The following is an 18,084-nucleotide window of genomic DNA, read 5'->3' as shown; positions in this document are numbered from 1 at the left end:
GCCAATAATTAAAAATCTAAAATTGAGCCATTGAGTTATAGGTACCTACGTATAATAATAGCTAGATATACGTAGTAATAATAGCTCAATGAATTGAGCGCAATAATTTATAATATGATAATTTTATGTACTGTTCCGTGATTATGTATGGTTTTTTCGTGAAATAATCTAATCTAAGTAAAAAAATCTCTAGTCAAAGTCATAAATGTAGTAACTGTGTGTATAAAAAGGACTTCAAGATTATACCTTATGTAAGTGGTGACGATATTTTTGTAGTTATTAAGATCTATTTTATAAATAAACTTTAAATGATTTTGTGAACGCAAGATGTAATATTTACACCGCCGTGTTTGTAAAATGTAATTCAATACGATGTGTAAGTAGGTAATATTGTGGAATTCGCGCAAACTGCGGCCGAGTTTAAATATTTTATTCTAAGATTTTAATATACTTAATCCATAATATACTAAATCACTTACCTACAACTATTATAAACAGGTAAGTTAGTATGTTAGTATACATAAATATTTTTGAATGTTTCTCATTTTTTTTGTGAAGCCGTGGTTTGGAGTACATAGCAATATGGTATTATTTGATAAGTAAAAACTTTTTAGAGGTTTAAGTCGACCTATTAACGTTAAGGCGCTATAGGGTTATACTAGATTACTTAAAAAATCTTTGATTTTAATCGTCTACAACGACTTGTTTATTCATTTTAGGTTCAATATTGTTTATTGAGGCCTATTATATCATCTTATTTTACAAGTAAAAATCTATTGCATAAAATACATTTAAAAATAATATCTATGGTGATAGCCGAAAATCGGATAGTTTTCATGAAAGTTCAAATATTTCGAAAACGGTTAGATTTAGGATATCTTGTTTCATATGTCGTATCAGTCGGAAACGATGAAACAATTTTTTTTTAATATTAAGTATATAATTTCCATTGCATTAACTGTAATAAACTGCCTCTTGCCCTAGTGCCTATCATTTACTTTTTTCATTCTTATTTTTCTACAACGTCTTATGAAAAATATAAAGCTAGGACTTTATAACGAATCAATCATTATTTTGGCTATATTGCCACAGAATACTTACTTGATAGTAGCTAACGTATCACTACAAATCTTCAGTACGTATTTAAACTTTTCCTCAAAGCTAATAAAGCGTAGTCACGTAAGGCTACGCCGGGCTACGAAGTGCTACGAAATTATAGGAATCCTACAGTTTAATCTTATAGAGGGAAATAATATTTGAAGAAGTTTATACTTCTTTTGTAAAATGTATATATATTTGTTTGTTTAGATAATTTAACAGAATGTTTGTGTACTTTTAACCCATAAAATATGTCATTAGTCAACCTATCTGTATTATTTAAGCGCTAAATTCGGGAAATGTTAGACTAAATAATAGCGAAGAAATGTTAAATAGCAATAAGAATAAATTCAATCATTTGTTTTAAGTGTTAAATGGGACTATATTTATATCCCAAGTAACTTGATTCCTCAAACGTTGTAATTTTCTTCTCCATAAATTATATTATTTTATTAAAAGGGAATGATATTGCAACGTTTTGCATCGACATCTGATTAAATAGTTAAACATAGTGCATACATGCATCTATTAAAAACCTAGATAGTTTAACAAATGTATTTCACATTGAACAGTATACCTATACTACATAATATATAGAGGTCTCCATCTATCGAGGATGTCACATGTTTTGCAACAAATGATTGCTTAATTGACGCATGTCCGTTACAAGAGTGCGTCGAGAGTCCCATTGATGGCGAGTATCGCAGGATATATCGCAGATCAATCGCAGCTCCCCTCCACGTTACCCCCAGGATCAGGATCAGTCCAGACAGAATGGCCTCAGTTCACTCCCAACTCTAGTTAGAGGTGCACGCGATCGCTCCAAAAATAGCGCGAAGTAATGCAGTGACATTCAATCAGTGTTTTCACAGTTGAACGGTGAGTGAATAGTTCTGGCACGTGTACTAGTGAAGATCTGCAAATAGTAAGTAGATTTTGATATAAAGCAACGAGGGTTAGACGCGTGGGTCAACTGACACCTGTCGATTGTAGCGATTCGTGAATTAGAGACTCGTGTATAGGTACCAATTTGCAAGTACATAGTTGTTTGTTTGAATATGTTATTAGATATTGATAAATAGACTTCTTTTAAAGTGAACTGCATCGACCTACGCGAGTATTAGGAATAACTATATTAAACGGTTTATTTCTTTTGCGTGTATTGTGTCTTTTTTGCGTGTATTTCCTAGGATACTAATAAAACGTAGAAACAGATACTGTGTATGAATTTCGTGAGTTATTTTTCTTAGAGTAAAAGAAGTGTGCTTGATGCCTTGATACAATCCCAAACATTTAGTACGATTGTTTATCAAAGCTGGAACATACAGTAGGAGGAAGGTGTATCTTAATTTACCTATATTCTTCAAGTTTTGAAAAAAAAAGGATTTACATGTGCATCAATTTCCTTTAAAATTGTTTTTATGGAAATTATTACTTTCAGCTGTTAATTTATATGCCCATCTCGTTATGGCGCCCGAACTTTTCCTAAAGCATGCATTTCCGTTATGTTTACTCTATATAAGATAAAAATTAGAGAGATTAAAATTTAAAACTTATTTTAAATAAAAAATGAGTGGCATAACTTCGCAACAACAGGTATTACCGCCACTATAAGCAATTGCAAAACTTTTTTTAATAATTATTTCGGGCGCGAAAGTTCACTACACTATTGACTTTATATTATGTTAGAGGGAGAAGCTGCCTTCCAAAATCACTGACTATTAAAATATTATGTAAATTGGATAAGCAACAATTCACGATAGGGCTGTGCTACGCCACCCAGCTCTTTATAAAAAGTCTAAAATCGAACATATAGTGCTCATATAATGTTTATACTAAGTTAATACAAAGATACCGAGTATCGGTATATTGATAGAATTAAAACTATGCATTAAACATACAGACTTTTATATAGCTATTCTAATATAAGGCTCAACGATCCTTTTAAAACTGATTCACAAAAAGCAAGGTCACTAGGACTATTCAACGTCTGTTACCACAGACATGTATCAAGATAGACTAAGCGAGTGTATGTACTTCCCGTGTCCAAACTAAGGTTAAGAAACTTACTTGACGCTGGCCTACACTCAGTCCGCGCTTGCAGTTCGCCAAGGAAAGACGTGAAGCTGAATAAAGTAAAATGCCGAATTGCGCCGTTATAAACTGTAGAAACTCCACAGCTGTGAGTGGCCGAGTTAGCAGAGATGTTTCCTTCCACCGGTAAGTAATTTTCTAATCAGAATATGCACTATTTATTTTAAAATCAAATAAAGAATATCTGTGGAAAACGATCGTGACAAACACGGATACCAAATCATACGAAATGATTCGGAATACATTGCGGCTTTTACTTGGCACGGTAAAGATCGAGTCGTATGATAACAAGCAATGAATAGCGTCTTCTCATTTTTCTGTTCTCATTTTTCTGTCCAATTTTGTGGTTAGTGATGTTCATTTGATGCAACAGTTCTCGATTCTAATCGATTTTATAATCGAACAGAAAAATGATAATTTGAAGGAGCAATTTTTCAGAAAAAAAGGCATAGATTTTTTTTGTCATTTAATACGACTTGACCTAGAACTTTTAAGTATTTTAATACAAAGGTACTAAAAATAAATATTATGACATGGACGCCATTAGTTAAAGTGTCATCTTGGGAGTTTTTTAAGAAAACTCCTTATTGCTTAGACTATGTTTGTTTTTTCAGTTTTCCAAGTAACCCGAACATAAAAGAAAAATGGATTGATGCAACGGGACATAAAGATTGATTGATTGACAGTTTCATTACTTTCTTTCGATGGCCTCTCTAGTACGTAGTACACGGTAACTCAATGGGCATATGTAAGAAAAAGCTAAAACACATTAGTTTACTTGTTAGAATATTAAAAGGTTTATGAATTTATTTTATCATTCCTCTGTCTATGGTAATTATCATTTTTCTGTCTTGAATCGATTTAGTAATCGATTACGATTCATTTATTTAATTACCTCTTAGACATAGATCTAGTTTGATCTGATTTCTTTCGATTTACTTCGATGGGATAGGACGATACTAGAATCGCCGCGCGAGTGGCGTCCTAATCGATTTAGCGTAAAATGAAATTACCATCACTAAAAAGCGCTCGTGACGTCATAACGCGTCAAGGTCAGTACAAAAAATATGACACGCTTGGTTTTCATACAGATCGCGGTACTTGCGTAGTCTATCTATGTCTGTGTCTGTTACAAAAGATTTAAACGTGAAAAGAAAATAAAAAAGAAACGGGCTCTTATTATAAAATCATAAATATCAATAAGAATTGAGGGTATATATGAATAAAGCCAGCTTTTAAATAATAATGGAGCGACGCGAGGGTATGACTAAATAAATAAAAGTTTTGTTTTAAAAAGGTTTGCGTTTATAAGAAATTTATTTGTCGCGGTCTTTGTTTTTCATTATGCTTTATCAACCTAATTTTACCGGGTTCGGCTGTATATAATAGAATTCATTAATTAATAAATCTTAATGTTTTTATCTAGGTACATCTTATCTTTTATCTTATCATTTTATCTTTTTAGCATTCATGTAAATAATAGAAAGTGCTTTCTAAAAATGCATTTATTAAAAAACTTCATACTACGGGATTAGATATAGTCCATATTTTTCGAGTTTAAACTGAATATAAACATTACAACAACAACAGTATTTATAAGTACATATATTTAAGTATAGACTTTGTCAAGGAGTAGGTATATTAAATATTTTGTTGTTTTCTTCACCTCGGCCTCGGTATTTACACAGTGTATTTACTTATAACATTTGATGCTTATAAATATGTAATCATTAATAGGTACCTATAATGAAATAAAGTTTTTATTGTAACATTTCAATCCATATTTTTTTATGGAAATCTCCATACTTATAGGAAAACCTCCAAGTATTTTTATCGAATACGCTACGTCCTACGTCAGTCTTCACGTCTTCATACTCGCTGATTACCCGTCTACCTAGATTGTATCCAGAATATCAAAATGTCAAGCCACATCCGATCTGTGCACTCCTATTGCACAGAAATTTCTTGAAACTGTCAAGTGGGAAACCCGTATTCCCGTGTCACTATGTAGAAGGAGCGTGTTCCGGAACAAATCGGAAGTTCTACAATTTACTGTAGGTACCTCTTGGTAAATCTTGGTGACACATATTCTAATTTTCTGATTGATTATTGAGACTTGATTATAATGGGGCTTGTATCCGAGACAAGTTTAAGTCAAGTTTAGCATTTGATTTATTTGGATTTGATGATGTTGATTAACAATGTAGGTATTTGTGTAGTTTCAAATATAGGTTAATGGAGGATTCTCTTACTTCGAGATACAGGAGGTCTTTAATGGCTTTTTAATTAATATTTGAACAAATTAATATAAATTTAATTATCTATATTCGCGTATCTACAACAATTTGATCCGGGTTATAGTTTTTCACATGCAAACGTAGAGAAATATTATAGAAAACTTTAAAAGTTAAAGGAAAATACAAACGGTGTTTCCAATAATACAGCGCCACAGAACGTAATTAATTAAAATACAGAGATAATATAATTTTTTCTTTTAGAAATTAGAAAATAATGCTTCAATATAAATTCAGAAACTTCGTCGTTATATATGTATTTAAAACATAAGAAAATAATAATTTGATTTTCGAATCAACGAAAATGAACATAATTTATTGGAAACTAGCGGTCCGCCCCGGCTTCGCCCGTGGTACATATTTACGTTTTCTCTACATAAAAACCATCCTCGTACTTCAAGGAAAAAAGAATTATCGAAATCGGTTCAGCCGTTCTCGAGTTATGCGCTTACCAACACATTTTGGGATTCATTTTTATATATAAGAAGAAGATAAGTTTTAAGCAGCTTTTCGAACATCAAACTTTTACTGTAACTATTTATTGAACGAAATAAAATTCTCTTGTTTCTCTTCCTGATTTTGAGTTCGGCAGCAATCCGATTCTATCGATACCTATAATATGTTCGCAAATAAAATCAGTTCCGGCTTATTTTAAACCAAATATCTCAATTGGTTATTGATTACTTTCTAATTTTAATTCAAATAATTTTATTTACGTTATTGAATACTAAATAACCTGCACTTCTATCGATATTAGTAAAACATTTATCAAGTAAGTATCTCTTGTAATTATTATTTTTTATTTATTTTTACAACTTTATTTGGTATAACGAAGTAGACGTGGAATCAGGATAAATATCTACATAGTTTTATAATAATTCTAGGCGCGTGCCCTTTATAGGCATGTCTTTATCGTTCCCGGCTCGTTATTGGTGAAATATCTCACGATTCATGTTTCCATATTGCCACGCGCCTAAATGAATTCACGTTGCTTTAGGTATTTGCCTTAGAATTGGGATGACTATTGTACGATCATCTCATGAGCCTCTGGAAGACACTAAGATGATAGAATATAATTTTATTTTAAGGCAAGCAAAGAAGAATTAGAAAAAAGGAAATGGTGAATGATAATATTATGGCTCTACCTATCTGACGGATCATGGATCAATCAATGGTCATGAAATTAAATATTACATGCTACATACATTGCTGTTCACATTCGCTTACAGTAACTTGTGAATCTTGGTCGTGATATTAACTTTTGAAGTGAAACTTCTTAGGCGCGTTGACAGTAAAATTTCAAGGTCGCGTCATGGCAATACCGTCACACCATGGAGTAAGGCGACGATTTTGGTATCTTTGAATCTTGCCAAAGAAGTTTCACTTCTGACACGTGTGCTCGGCACATACGCTCTTTTTTAACATTCAAAACAAATCATAATCAAGAAATCGAAGAACGGTACAAGTGGAGATTATGAAATAAGTGCTTAAGACTTAACACGACTATCTATACCTGAAAAATTAATGGTGCTAAGATTTTATTAATGCTGAGTTTATTTGTTCTATTTTAAAATAGTCTGATCAAATTTAAATTAATATTCAAGCAAGCAAGTACGTATAATTAATTAAGAATTTATTTGCCAACTGAAAAGTTGAATGGGTAGGTACCTAGTTACAATCTGTTAACCAATAAATATTTAGTAAGCTTCGAAATTGTAGAAACAAATTATTTTTGGTAGTTTTCTATGTTACTTTTACTTTGACACCTTCACTTAAATCCAGTAGGCATACCTATGTATGTATAAGCAATAAGCATGTATAGATAGCATAATGTCTTACACCTACATAATAAGGAAGCGGCACCGAGCCCTTTGAGTATGACGAAACGCCTGGTTATCATTAGCCCATTAGCATTGCCCTATATTTCGGCAGTGACTAGATCGAGTGTACACTTCCAGTCAGGTAGCTAGATTGGTGTGCGTGTGACCGAGGGGAGCGATCGGTTACACTAAATAAAGATATCCGCGTCGGCATCCGCACGGGGAAGCTCCCACGTGTTGTTACGGCTGCTGATTTTTTCTGCAAGATTGCCAATTTGGCAACTGCTTTTGGCAAGATTGTGTGTGGCAACCCTGGGTGACTGGGTCATGGAGTTTGTGGATTCTCATCAGAACTCCCCGAGTTTTTGCGCATTGATTTCTACTTGATAGAGCGTTAGAAAAACTGAAACCCCAGATAATTTTGAACGCATGTTTATTGAATGGCAGAAACAAAATTTATAGATAACTGTTTGACCATAATGAATCTATATATATTAATTTTATTATATTGCAATTTATTATAATTATCTTTACAAAATCTGTAATGAATTACTTTCTATTATTAATTCCCTCGTAGCGTGCCAATTTAATGTCCCAAGAACATCACAAAATATAGTCTCTACATAAGTATCTAAATGTGAAAATGTGAAAACATTAATGGTAGGTATAAGGTATTTGGCGAAAATTCGAAGTAGTAGTACTGCAATAGTATATGCAGTAAAAGAAAAACTTAATAGATGAAAATAACAAAGTCAAGTATAAATTATTTATTTTATTTGAACTATTCCTATTATTAACTATACAGGACTGAAGCCAATCAATAATTCACTTCAAAAGTTAATATCGCGACCAAGATTATTTTAGAAGTTACTGTAAGCGAATGTGAACAGCAATGTATGTAGCATGTAACATTTAACTTCATGACCATTGATCCATGATCAGTCACTTAGATAGAGCCATAATATTATTATTTTCCATTTTCTTATTCCTCCTTCTTCGCTCGCATAATAAAATTATATTCTATCATCTTAGTGTCTTATAAAGGCTCATGAAATGCTCGTTTAATAATAGTGATCCGAATTTTAAGGCAAATAATATACACATAGCCACGTGAATTCAATCAATCCATAGATAGCGAATATGTGTTCCACCTGTAACTTGTAAGACAAGCGTTTTCCATGTGTATTTCATGTTTCAGTTTTGGTTAAATATAAAAAAGACACGTAAATGTACAACGGAAATATAATTACAATAAAGTGTTAATAGAGACGCATTCCATGTTTTATAAATATAAAATAATTCAGATGTGAATCGATTGCGAGACGCCACAACAAAAGTGATTCATCTTAATTAATAGACGATAGAATACAATGTGAATGTCAGGCAACGGGCACTATTCCAAAGACATTGTGATCTGTGATTGTTATTTAATTATTATTGTCTTAGGGTCACCGTTCCATATCATCGTCAGTGACCCAAGCTCGACTTCTATTGGCAATTATTTATGACGGTTCACGACACAGAATGTGACCAAAGTCATCGTCAGAATAGAAAATTATAATTGTTTATTTTCTAAAGATTGTAGAAATGGAACTTTTAAGTCTCTAATGTGTTCTCTAAATATTATGTTCTCTTCTAAGTTAATGTTTACTCTAAATATTATGTTCTATTAATTTCTGCTTATAATAGTCGTTATAGAAATTGATTCATATAAATATTCGTCTTTATTCTTTTCCAGAAACGGTATCACAAGATGCCGCTCCAAATACGAAGGGAGGGTGTCACTAGCTTCCTCCGGCAGAACCTCTTAACATTACTGACAATTATCGGGGTAGTCGCTGGCACTTTACTGGGATGGGGGCTGAGGGCCACAGGGTACGAATGGACAAGGCGAGAGGTTATGTACTTCCAGTATCCTGGGGAATTGTTCTTGCGAATGCTGAAGTGCTTGATCGTCCCGCTTCTAGTTTCGTCCATTGTGTCTGCGATTGGATCTTTGGATCTTAGTTTATCTGGAAAGTGAGTATACAAATAGTTGAGCTTGTTTTCAATACCTTCTATGATACCTTCAGGTATCTTAGAGATATCTTTTAATAATATTTATTTCCTAACCTATTTCTCTCACAAATATATCAATATACTTTTTAGTCCATACCAAATACATAATGATAAAAGATGTATTAACCTTCCAACACTACCTTGCAGAGTAGGTCTTCGAGCAATCATCTACTACATGACGACGACGGTATGCGCAGTCATGCTCGGTATAGCTCTGGTCACTACCATCAAGCCCGGCAAATCGTCGGAGGCGTTTCAACAGCCTAATGCGACCAAACTGGTCACTAAAGATACCCTGACAGCAGATACACTACTCGATTTAATACGGTAAGTATGTTCATTATTAATGTCGTGTAAAGCAAATGAAATTTTCAGTTACAGGTTATGAAACTTATGAAAATAACAGCCTTAACAACTAACATAAAAAGAGTAAGTCACGATTTGTTAAATTGAGTGACTTTTCATTATGCATAAAAATAATAGGGCAACGTCTTAATGTTTTTAGCTGTGGTTTTTAGGTAGGGATCTATGTATTTTTTAATGATTTTCGTGATGACTGATGATGATGATGACGTAGATTAGATGCAGTTGCATATTAATCCTATCCTGTATACAGTTCAATTGGACAGATGAAATTTCAGACTCAATTTATAGTTAAGTAGACATGAATCGTCATTACTCATCGGCTTAACTAAAGTGTATGTAATGGAAGCATTCAGATTCATTCATAATATACATTACGTTGCTACTGAATTTCATTTTTTCTTAGATTTAGATGTGTTATAAGCTTACGCTGTTACTAACTTTATGTTAATTATTTTTGTTCGCTGACAAGTCGATGAATAATTTTTTACTTTTCCTTGTTCTAAATTAAGTATTTATCATAAAAATTAAGTTCTGTCCAACTTGTCTCTATAAAAAGTTCAATATTATATTGCGTTGATAACTGAAAACCGAATTTCAAAAAAATTTTACTAAAAAAAGCTAAAGTAAAAGCAAAATAACCATAGATATATGCAAAAAATCGTTTGTACGTTATACATTGTAGTTCTACCACACTCGAAGTGCAAAAACAATGATAATTGTCAATTTATGATAGTGCAAATTGGCGTCGTAGTGCCCTCTCGTCAGTCTTCATCATCTATTTATGTTGTGTTCTACTTACTAAGATAGGGCTGAACAAATTTATTATAGTGTCATAAGACATTTATGATTATTCGTATCAGTTTTGAGGTAAAGAAGTTCGTTACGAACAAGCAAAGCTTTATGTATGAATAAATTAAACTTTAAAAAGCTATTCTAATACTTACCGACTTATCAGACATCAGTATACCAATTTCCTATTCTATTCAATTGCCAGAAAGTTTAGTACTTAGTTAGATTTTTATGAATTCCTCTGTATCTATTGACAAAATCAGATTAGTAAGAGACTAATAGAAATAAGACTTAGTAATCATATTTGCCAAGAATTTTCATTTAGATATAGCTCATCAATACATATAATAAAATTCTAGAAAAGTGGTGTCTGTACAATGAAAATATGTAAAAAAAAATTAGCAGCGGTTATTACTAAATCGATCCCAAACCCAAAACTGTTGTTAAAAAAATTTTTGTCTGTTTGTCTGTTTGTCTGTTTGTCGGTTTGTCTGTTTGTCTGTATGTTTGAACACGCTAATCTCAGAAACGGCTTATCCGATTTAGATGCGGTTTTCACTAATATATTGTGGTAAGCTTCATTTAACATTTAGTGTTTATTTCATGTCAATCGGTTCATAAATAAAAAAGTTATGACCATTTAAGTAATCACAGCGAACATTTGCTAAGGCATTCTATACATGAATTACTTTATTACGTAAATTATACGCTAAAGTTATTCCTTGACATGTCAAGATGATCATATCGAAAGTCCCCAAGCGTGGGGGGGGGGGATGGTTATGCTGAGGGGGTAGTAGGGGGGAGTCAAAGGACCTTTATTTAGATTTTTGCTCATAAGTCTAAAACCTGCACAAATAGCATTATGGTTACTTCTAGGTAAATTTTCTATATAAAAGGTCTTTGAAATTATGTCGTAGGTATTATATTCTTAACCCCCGTCGCAAAAAGAGGGGTGTTATGTCCGCTATGTGTGTTTACATGTCTGTCTGTGCCACCGTAGCTCGCTAACGGGTAATACGAATTAGATGCGTTTTTTTGTTACATTAGTTGTTTATTATATTATACTAGCGGTCCGCCCCGGCATCGCCCGTGGTACATATGAAAAATAGATGTTGGCCGATTCTCAGACTTACCCGATATGCACAGAAAATTTCATGAGAATCGGTCCACCCGTTTCGAAGGAGTATGCAGACTAACATTGTGACACGAGAATTTTATATATAAGATATAAGATAGGGGTAAGTGGGAATGAAAAAAACGAATGTTAGTTGTTAATGTAGGTTGTTAATGTAGGTTATACCCAAGTGATATATCAAATGAAAATAGACGACATGTCAGAAACAATTCGTCAAATTTTATCAAAATCGGTTCATCCATTTATTTGATATAGGGGTAAAAGTGGGAATAAATAAATGAATTTTATCAAATATACTCAAGTGACGTATCTAATGAAAGACATGACGTGTAAAGTACAATAAGACATATTTTATCAAAATTGGTTCATCCATTTATTGGATAAAAGTGGCAATAAAAGTTGTCAAATATACCTAAGTGGCATATCAAATGAAAGGGCATGACCTGACGTCAGAAGTATACCTAATGAGGCATAGGTATTTAATCAAAATCGGTTCATCCATTAATTATATAGAGGGGTAAAAGTGGGAATGAAAAAAACGAATGTTGTCTGTTATACCCAAGTGATATATCAAATGAAAAAAGACGACCTGTCAGAAACAACAAGTCAAATTATATCAAAATCGGTTCATCAATTTATTTAATATAGGGGTAGAGTGGGAATAAATAAATAAATTTTATCAAATATACTCAAGTGACGTATCCAATGAAAGACATGACGTGTAAAGTACAATAAGACATAATATTTTATCAAAATTGGTTCATCCATTTATTGGATATAGGTATAAAAGTGGGAATAAAAGTTGTCAAATAATATACCCAAGTGGCATATCAAATGAAAGGGCATGACCTGACGTGAGAAGTATGATGAGGCATATTTAATCAAAATCGGTTCATCCATTTATTGATTTATAGCGGTAAAAGTGGGAATGAATAATCGAATGTGGTCAAATAATATAATCAAGCGGCATATCAAATGACGTGTGAATTACAATTAGTCATGTTTTATCAAAATTGGTTAATCTGTTTATTACATATAGGGCACCTTAGGGGTGATAGTGGGGATAAATAATCCAAATGGAGTGCCAAACGAAAGGATATGACATGTACATAATATATGGGTATGATTAGACAATAGACATGGTTTAGATCAAAATCGGTTCTGCCATTTACTAGGGGTGAAAGGGAAAAGTTGAAAGTCTGTGAAAGTAGAAGGAATATGGGAGCGGGAGAATAACCACATCCTGGAAATTTTGAACTCTTCTGTACCTAAGTTTTATAGCTCAGTTTAGTAATAAATTTTACTAACAGTTCTTTTGTGTTATTATTTATTTTATTTCTTAACTTTATAATAATGTGTAAGTACTTATAATTTAGTTGTATATGATAGTACGTGTTTCAAGACGTGTTTACTCAATAATTGTGTGTTAAGTAGTAACTACTATGCAGTCACTATTCCACGCGGACGAAGTCGCGGGCACAGCTAGTTTTCAATATATTCAAAGAACCTACGAAGCAGTTATGAGCGTTGTACTGTAAAATTTTGTACATCTAGACACGATTTTATCACTACCATGTACGTAATAATTGTCGTATCTTAAATAAGTTTCCTGAAATTCATCTTGAGATAACCCTTTAATACTGGCGATCAATCAAACTAAAGAGCGTCAGTTTATTGTGTTAACGGGTTGTCAGGTGGCTACAAGTTAAGATTAGAGTTGGGGGAAGTCGACCTGTTGAAGTGTTGACCGGAATCTTGAAGCAATCGAAATATTTTGTTTTGTAGCGTATATAGTTCGTTTTACCTTGCCTTGCTTTGCCAATTTTTGGAACATTGTATGTACGAATTTAGCCTCTGATCAGATTTGCGAATAGGGAGAAATCCATGTAAAAATATTTTAAACAGATATGAATTATTTTTTTACTACCTACAGAAAAACGGCCGACACCAATATTATCATAATATATTATTTTTTAATATACACATCCTTTAGTAACCTGGTATTGGCTAAAAAAACTAAAGTTAAATGTATTTTCTGTCAGATTCTATACTTTTAATAAGTTTTAACTTCATACGCAAGATACGTGTCTTAATATCGTATATAAATTCAATACAAGTAATTCCTTCCTCTTTGGTCTATCTTATTCACACTGAATCCAATATATCAAGGTTGATAGTTCTTACAAGTAACATGTAGATTGTAGGTACAGTAACAAGGGAAGCGACCTAGTCCATTCATCATGTGCGAGCATCTTCTAATCCGTTTAAAAGATTTGCCCTTCGCGCTCTTGTGTTTAGACTTTAGGCGATGATTGGTCTATAGCTGTGATTTTATGAACCGTTTAATTTGTTTATCAGAAATTTCTTATTTTATTAGGAGCTTATGAGATAGAATAAATAAGAGGATAGACCTTTAACTCACAATTTAAGGCAGATTTTAATGCTGCAGATCAAACGCAGAGTTGTTGAAATGTATCGTTTAATTATTTTGATCTGACCAATTTATACTTAAAAGCAGTTTCTGAAATAAAGGATAATCGGTAGCTTTTATAATATTAAACTTTTAGGCATTAGATAAATTCTTTTAAGAATGTTGGAAATAATGGTAATCTGAATATGCTTTAAAATAATTTCAGAAACGTTTTTCCTGAAAACATCGTGCAAGCGACTATTTTTTCATATCGCACAAGGCTCGCCTACGATGTCAACGACACAAAAGCTATAAAAGGTGAGTGCTACGCATGTTCTACGTAATATTAATTAAATTATACCATTGAGAAAAAAAATCGTGCTTAAACCTCAGGATATGATTATAACCACTTAACTACATAAAATATATTTGAATTTGTTTACCAGCTCGGTCGTAGAGCACCAAACTCGTCAAATTTCATATAATATGTGAAAAATGATCATAAGCATTTGGTACTTTAACATTGTACATTTTTTTTATTATACATACCTACTTGTACTTTACATGAAAGACTAAAGAGTTCTTGAGGAAAATTATACAGGTGAAGTGAGTCATTATGTTCTTTGCTTTAACTTTTCAGATTTTAAATTAAAGATATGTGAACGTTCTTTCTGGCTATACGTATTATTATTTTTTTTTCTCATAATTTTTTGTTAATTCCAGTAAATAATGAAATCCCGTAATAAGACTAGGATAACAAATAATTTTATAAAGATATATCCATTATTGTATAATGTTTATATCCCTTCCTCTATAGCACAGAATACATAATAGTAGCTAAACGCTATCTATAGTCTAATTTTACGGGCCAAATTAAGAATGATTCAAACTATATTAAAGTACTGTAGCACATACTAATGCTTTTTTATAATTTATTAATTTCTTACATAATAAATAACCTTCGTTTTTCTAATTTACAGGTCATCTAGAAACATACAAAATAGAAGGTGACTATCAAAAGGGCAGCAATGTTTTGGGCTTGGTATGTTTCAGTATTGTTCTGGGAATAACTTTGGGCAAAATGGGAGACAAGAGTCGGCCATTGCAAAACTTCTTCCACGCGCTATCTGAAGCTATGATGATCATCACTGGATGGGTTATTTGGTATTTGTTCATTTTTAAGAGTATTTAATTAATAGTATTCTTCTTTATGTCTTATTTTTTACAAATTTTAAAATGCCTCTCATGTGTGATAATGGTGCATTTAATACTATAGAGCTTGCTTTTCCTCAAATATCTCATTATCATGATCGGCGTAGCTTATATGGTTTGTAAGTGCCTGATTTTTGTTGTAAGCTTAATGAATGCCATAAATATAATTTTTATCATACGCTCCTAATTTGAAGAACATTATTAAAACCTAATTTTTTACAGGCTATCACCCCTCGGTGTTTTCTTCCTAGTGACAGCTAAAATAATGGAAATCGATTCATTCGCGGAGCTAGTTGGAAGGCTCGGTCTATACTTCATGACAGTACTACTGGGTTTGTTCCTCCATGGTTTTGGTACGTTGAGCATATTGTTCGTCATTGCGACGAAGAAGCTCCCTTGCCGGTATATCGCTAAGATGGGACAGGTTATGGCCACTGCGTTTGGTACTGCTTCTAGGTAAGTTTACATGGGAAATAGATTTTAAGACATATTTTGTAATAACTTGTATGTGTCTACGTGTTCATCCGTAGATGATGATAAAATTTCTTTTGTCTCAATCTCTATTTTTATTAGGTTCTAAATTACTACTTACTTTCCATTGTCCCTGGCAAATTTTGAACTTATTATCTCATCAAGCCAATAGTTTTTACAATGCAAAAGGAAACATGCATATGTTTCCTTTTGCCCAGGTCACCTGCAAGAGATCACTATATGGCCACATTTTCTGGATTTTATTTTTTCTGAAATTTTAAAATAAATCTTCCAGTTCAGCAACAATGCCAATAAGTAATAACGATAGGGTGTTGTGACGAAATGGGGCTCGACCCTCGTATAACCCGCTTCGTGATTCCCATCAGAGCCACAATTTTAACCCTGCTATAAATGTTAGCTGTTCCTGAATTTATTTTCTTACATTTTTCCTGAATCCTTAATCTAAAGCTACTAACAGGAAAAATTGCCTTATTAACTTCAAATTTAAAATCAATATATCCTAATTTATTCCAGTTCAGCAACAATGCCAATAACGATAGGGTGTTGTGACGAAATGGGGCTCGACCCTCGTATAACCCGCTTCGTGATTCCCATCGGAGCGACCATTAACATGGACGGCACAGCACTGTATGAAGCCGTGGCTGCTATATTCATTGCTCAGTTGAGGAAGGTGGAAATGTCCTTTGGAAAGATTATTGCTGTCAGGTAAGGAGATCTTTAATAACTCTGTATTTTAGGTGTTATTGGCTGATGCAGAAAAATTCTGAGAGTAATGAATAATAAATTTTTATCTACTTGAGGAAATGTTGTACAGTTCTATGCATATGCTCTATTTTAAGTCCTTAGCCCAAATTGACATCGTTTACTGCTTACTAAGTACTAGTGACATAATTTTCTAAAACTTTTGAATTTTTTCACAATCAAATATTTCCATTTCAAGATTTTAGATAGCCTTTAGGAGGAATCGGCCGCCTCCTTGGTACAGTGGTTGACGCGTGAGCGTAGAACCGAGGGGTGCTGGGTTCGATTCCCGGTGGAGACGAAGAAAAAAATGTCTTGGTCTGGCAGGACACATAAGGCTGATCACCTACTTGTCCCTAAAGAAAATCGATCAGTGAAACAGATGTAGGAATAATGCATCTGCCCCTTACCCCACTAGGGGACACGGGACTTCACTTTTAGGAGGAATCACAGTCAGATTTGAATAGTTAGACATGCTAGTCAAATTTGACTGCACACTTAACAACTACTCCTTTATTTGTTTCTAATTTTATTTTCTTTTGTTTCTCCAAGATGTTGATTTAATCTATGGTTTAAATTTGCCTTCCAGTGTAACAGCAACAGCAGCAAGTATAGGTGCGGCGGGTATCCCACAGGCCGGTCTGGTTACCATGGTGATGGTGCTGGATACCGTCAACTTGCCCGCTGAGGACGTCTCCATTATCCTTGCGGTTGATTGGCTGCTGTGAGTTTTTGGTTAAAACTTGGACTTGGAATCTTCCTTATTTGATTTTTTTTCTAGATACTTGGGAATTAAGGGGACATTTTCCATTTTTTTAATTTTTACCATTAAGTTAAGTACTGATAAATATAATTCTGGATTCATTGAAAATTAAACAATTGATTTAGCTTCTGGTATTCTTCATTTATAATTTCTCTTTCCACATTCCAGTGATCGATTCAGAACAACAATTAACGTAGTGTGCGACGCGTTAGGTGCGATCATTGTGACTTCTTTATCCCAAGCCGATATTGAGAAATCTCGAGCCGTACAAAACAATGACAGAGAAGGCCCGGCGCATGAACTCAGCGATCTAGAGAAGGGCGAACATTGAAACGTTATAACGTTCATAACGCACCGTTATAACGATATAACCGTTATCGTTACCGGTATCGTTATCGGTGGCAAACGTTTATTGTAAGAACAATTTAGTGTGAGTATTGTAGCCATGTTGTGATTAATTTATTGTGTTGAATTGTGTTATTGTATGCCATTTGATACATTGGCAGTTGCATTACATAATATTATAGTACATTTAACATATTTAGTTACAGTTGAAAGAAAATGTATTAGGTAGTTTGGAATTTAGATTTTTCATACTTTAAATTCGGTGATAGTACTTTTACAAACAAAATTGAATGTACGTAGATTATGAGCTTAAAACTATATGTGTGTTCTCGGTGTGCCAAAACACTATTCGATGAATTTATGAAGTAGCAGTTTTTTAACTCTTTAACCACGAAAATATTTATGGAAAATTATGATTAACGATGTATGTAGGTATAAAATAATAATTTTGGAAAATCTTTTTGGAA

General features: G+C 33.0%; 1 protein-coding gene across 2 annotated transcripts; it reads left to right on the top strand.

The window, feature by feature from the left end:
• Window positions 1–1,886: 1,886 nt before the first annotated feature.
• On the top strand, window positions 1,887–18,045 carry Eaat1 (Excitatory amino acid transporter 1). Of its 2 annotated transcripts, none has more exons than XM_090110771.1 (9): window positions 1,887–1,977; window positions 9,045–9,325; window positions 9,512–9,691; window positions 14,291–14,382; window positions 15,045–15,228; window positions 15,499–15,732; window positions 16,282–16,473; window positions 17,099–17,233; window positions 17,441–18,045. In XM_090110771.1, exons 2-9 carry the CDS (start codon window positions 9,060–9,062, stop codon window positions 17,601–17,603), a joined length of 1,446 nt encoding a protein of 481 aa, XP_089966897.1. In that variant the 5' UTR covers window positions 1,887–1,977; window positions 9,045–9,059; the 3' UTR covers window positions 17,604–18,045. The 2 variants fall into 2 exon arrangements, with proteins under 2 accessions (XP_089966897.1, XP_089966896.1); XM_090110770.1 differs by having other exon boundaries at window positions 1,895–2,023.
• The last annotated feature ends 39 nt before the right edge of the window (window positions 18,046–18,084 follow it).

Source organism: Colias eurytheme, chromosome 16 (genome assembly GCF_061535395.1).
Source record: "Colias eurytheme isolate Ceu_HAF_F1 chromosome 16, ilColEury1 Martin Lab GWU primary, whole genome shotgun sequence".
Classification (NCBI taxonomy): Eukaryota; Metazoa; Arthropoda; class Insecta; order Lepidoptera; family Pieridae; genus Colias; species Colias eurytheme.
Note: the sequence above shows the minus strand (reverse complement) of the source record. Positions and strands in the feature narration are given on the sequence as shown.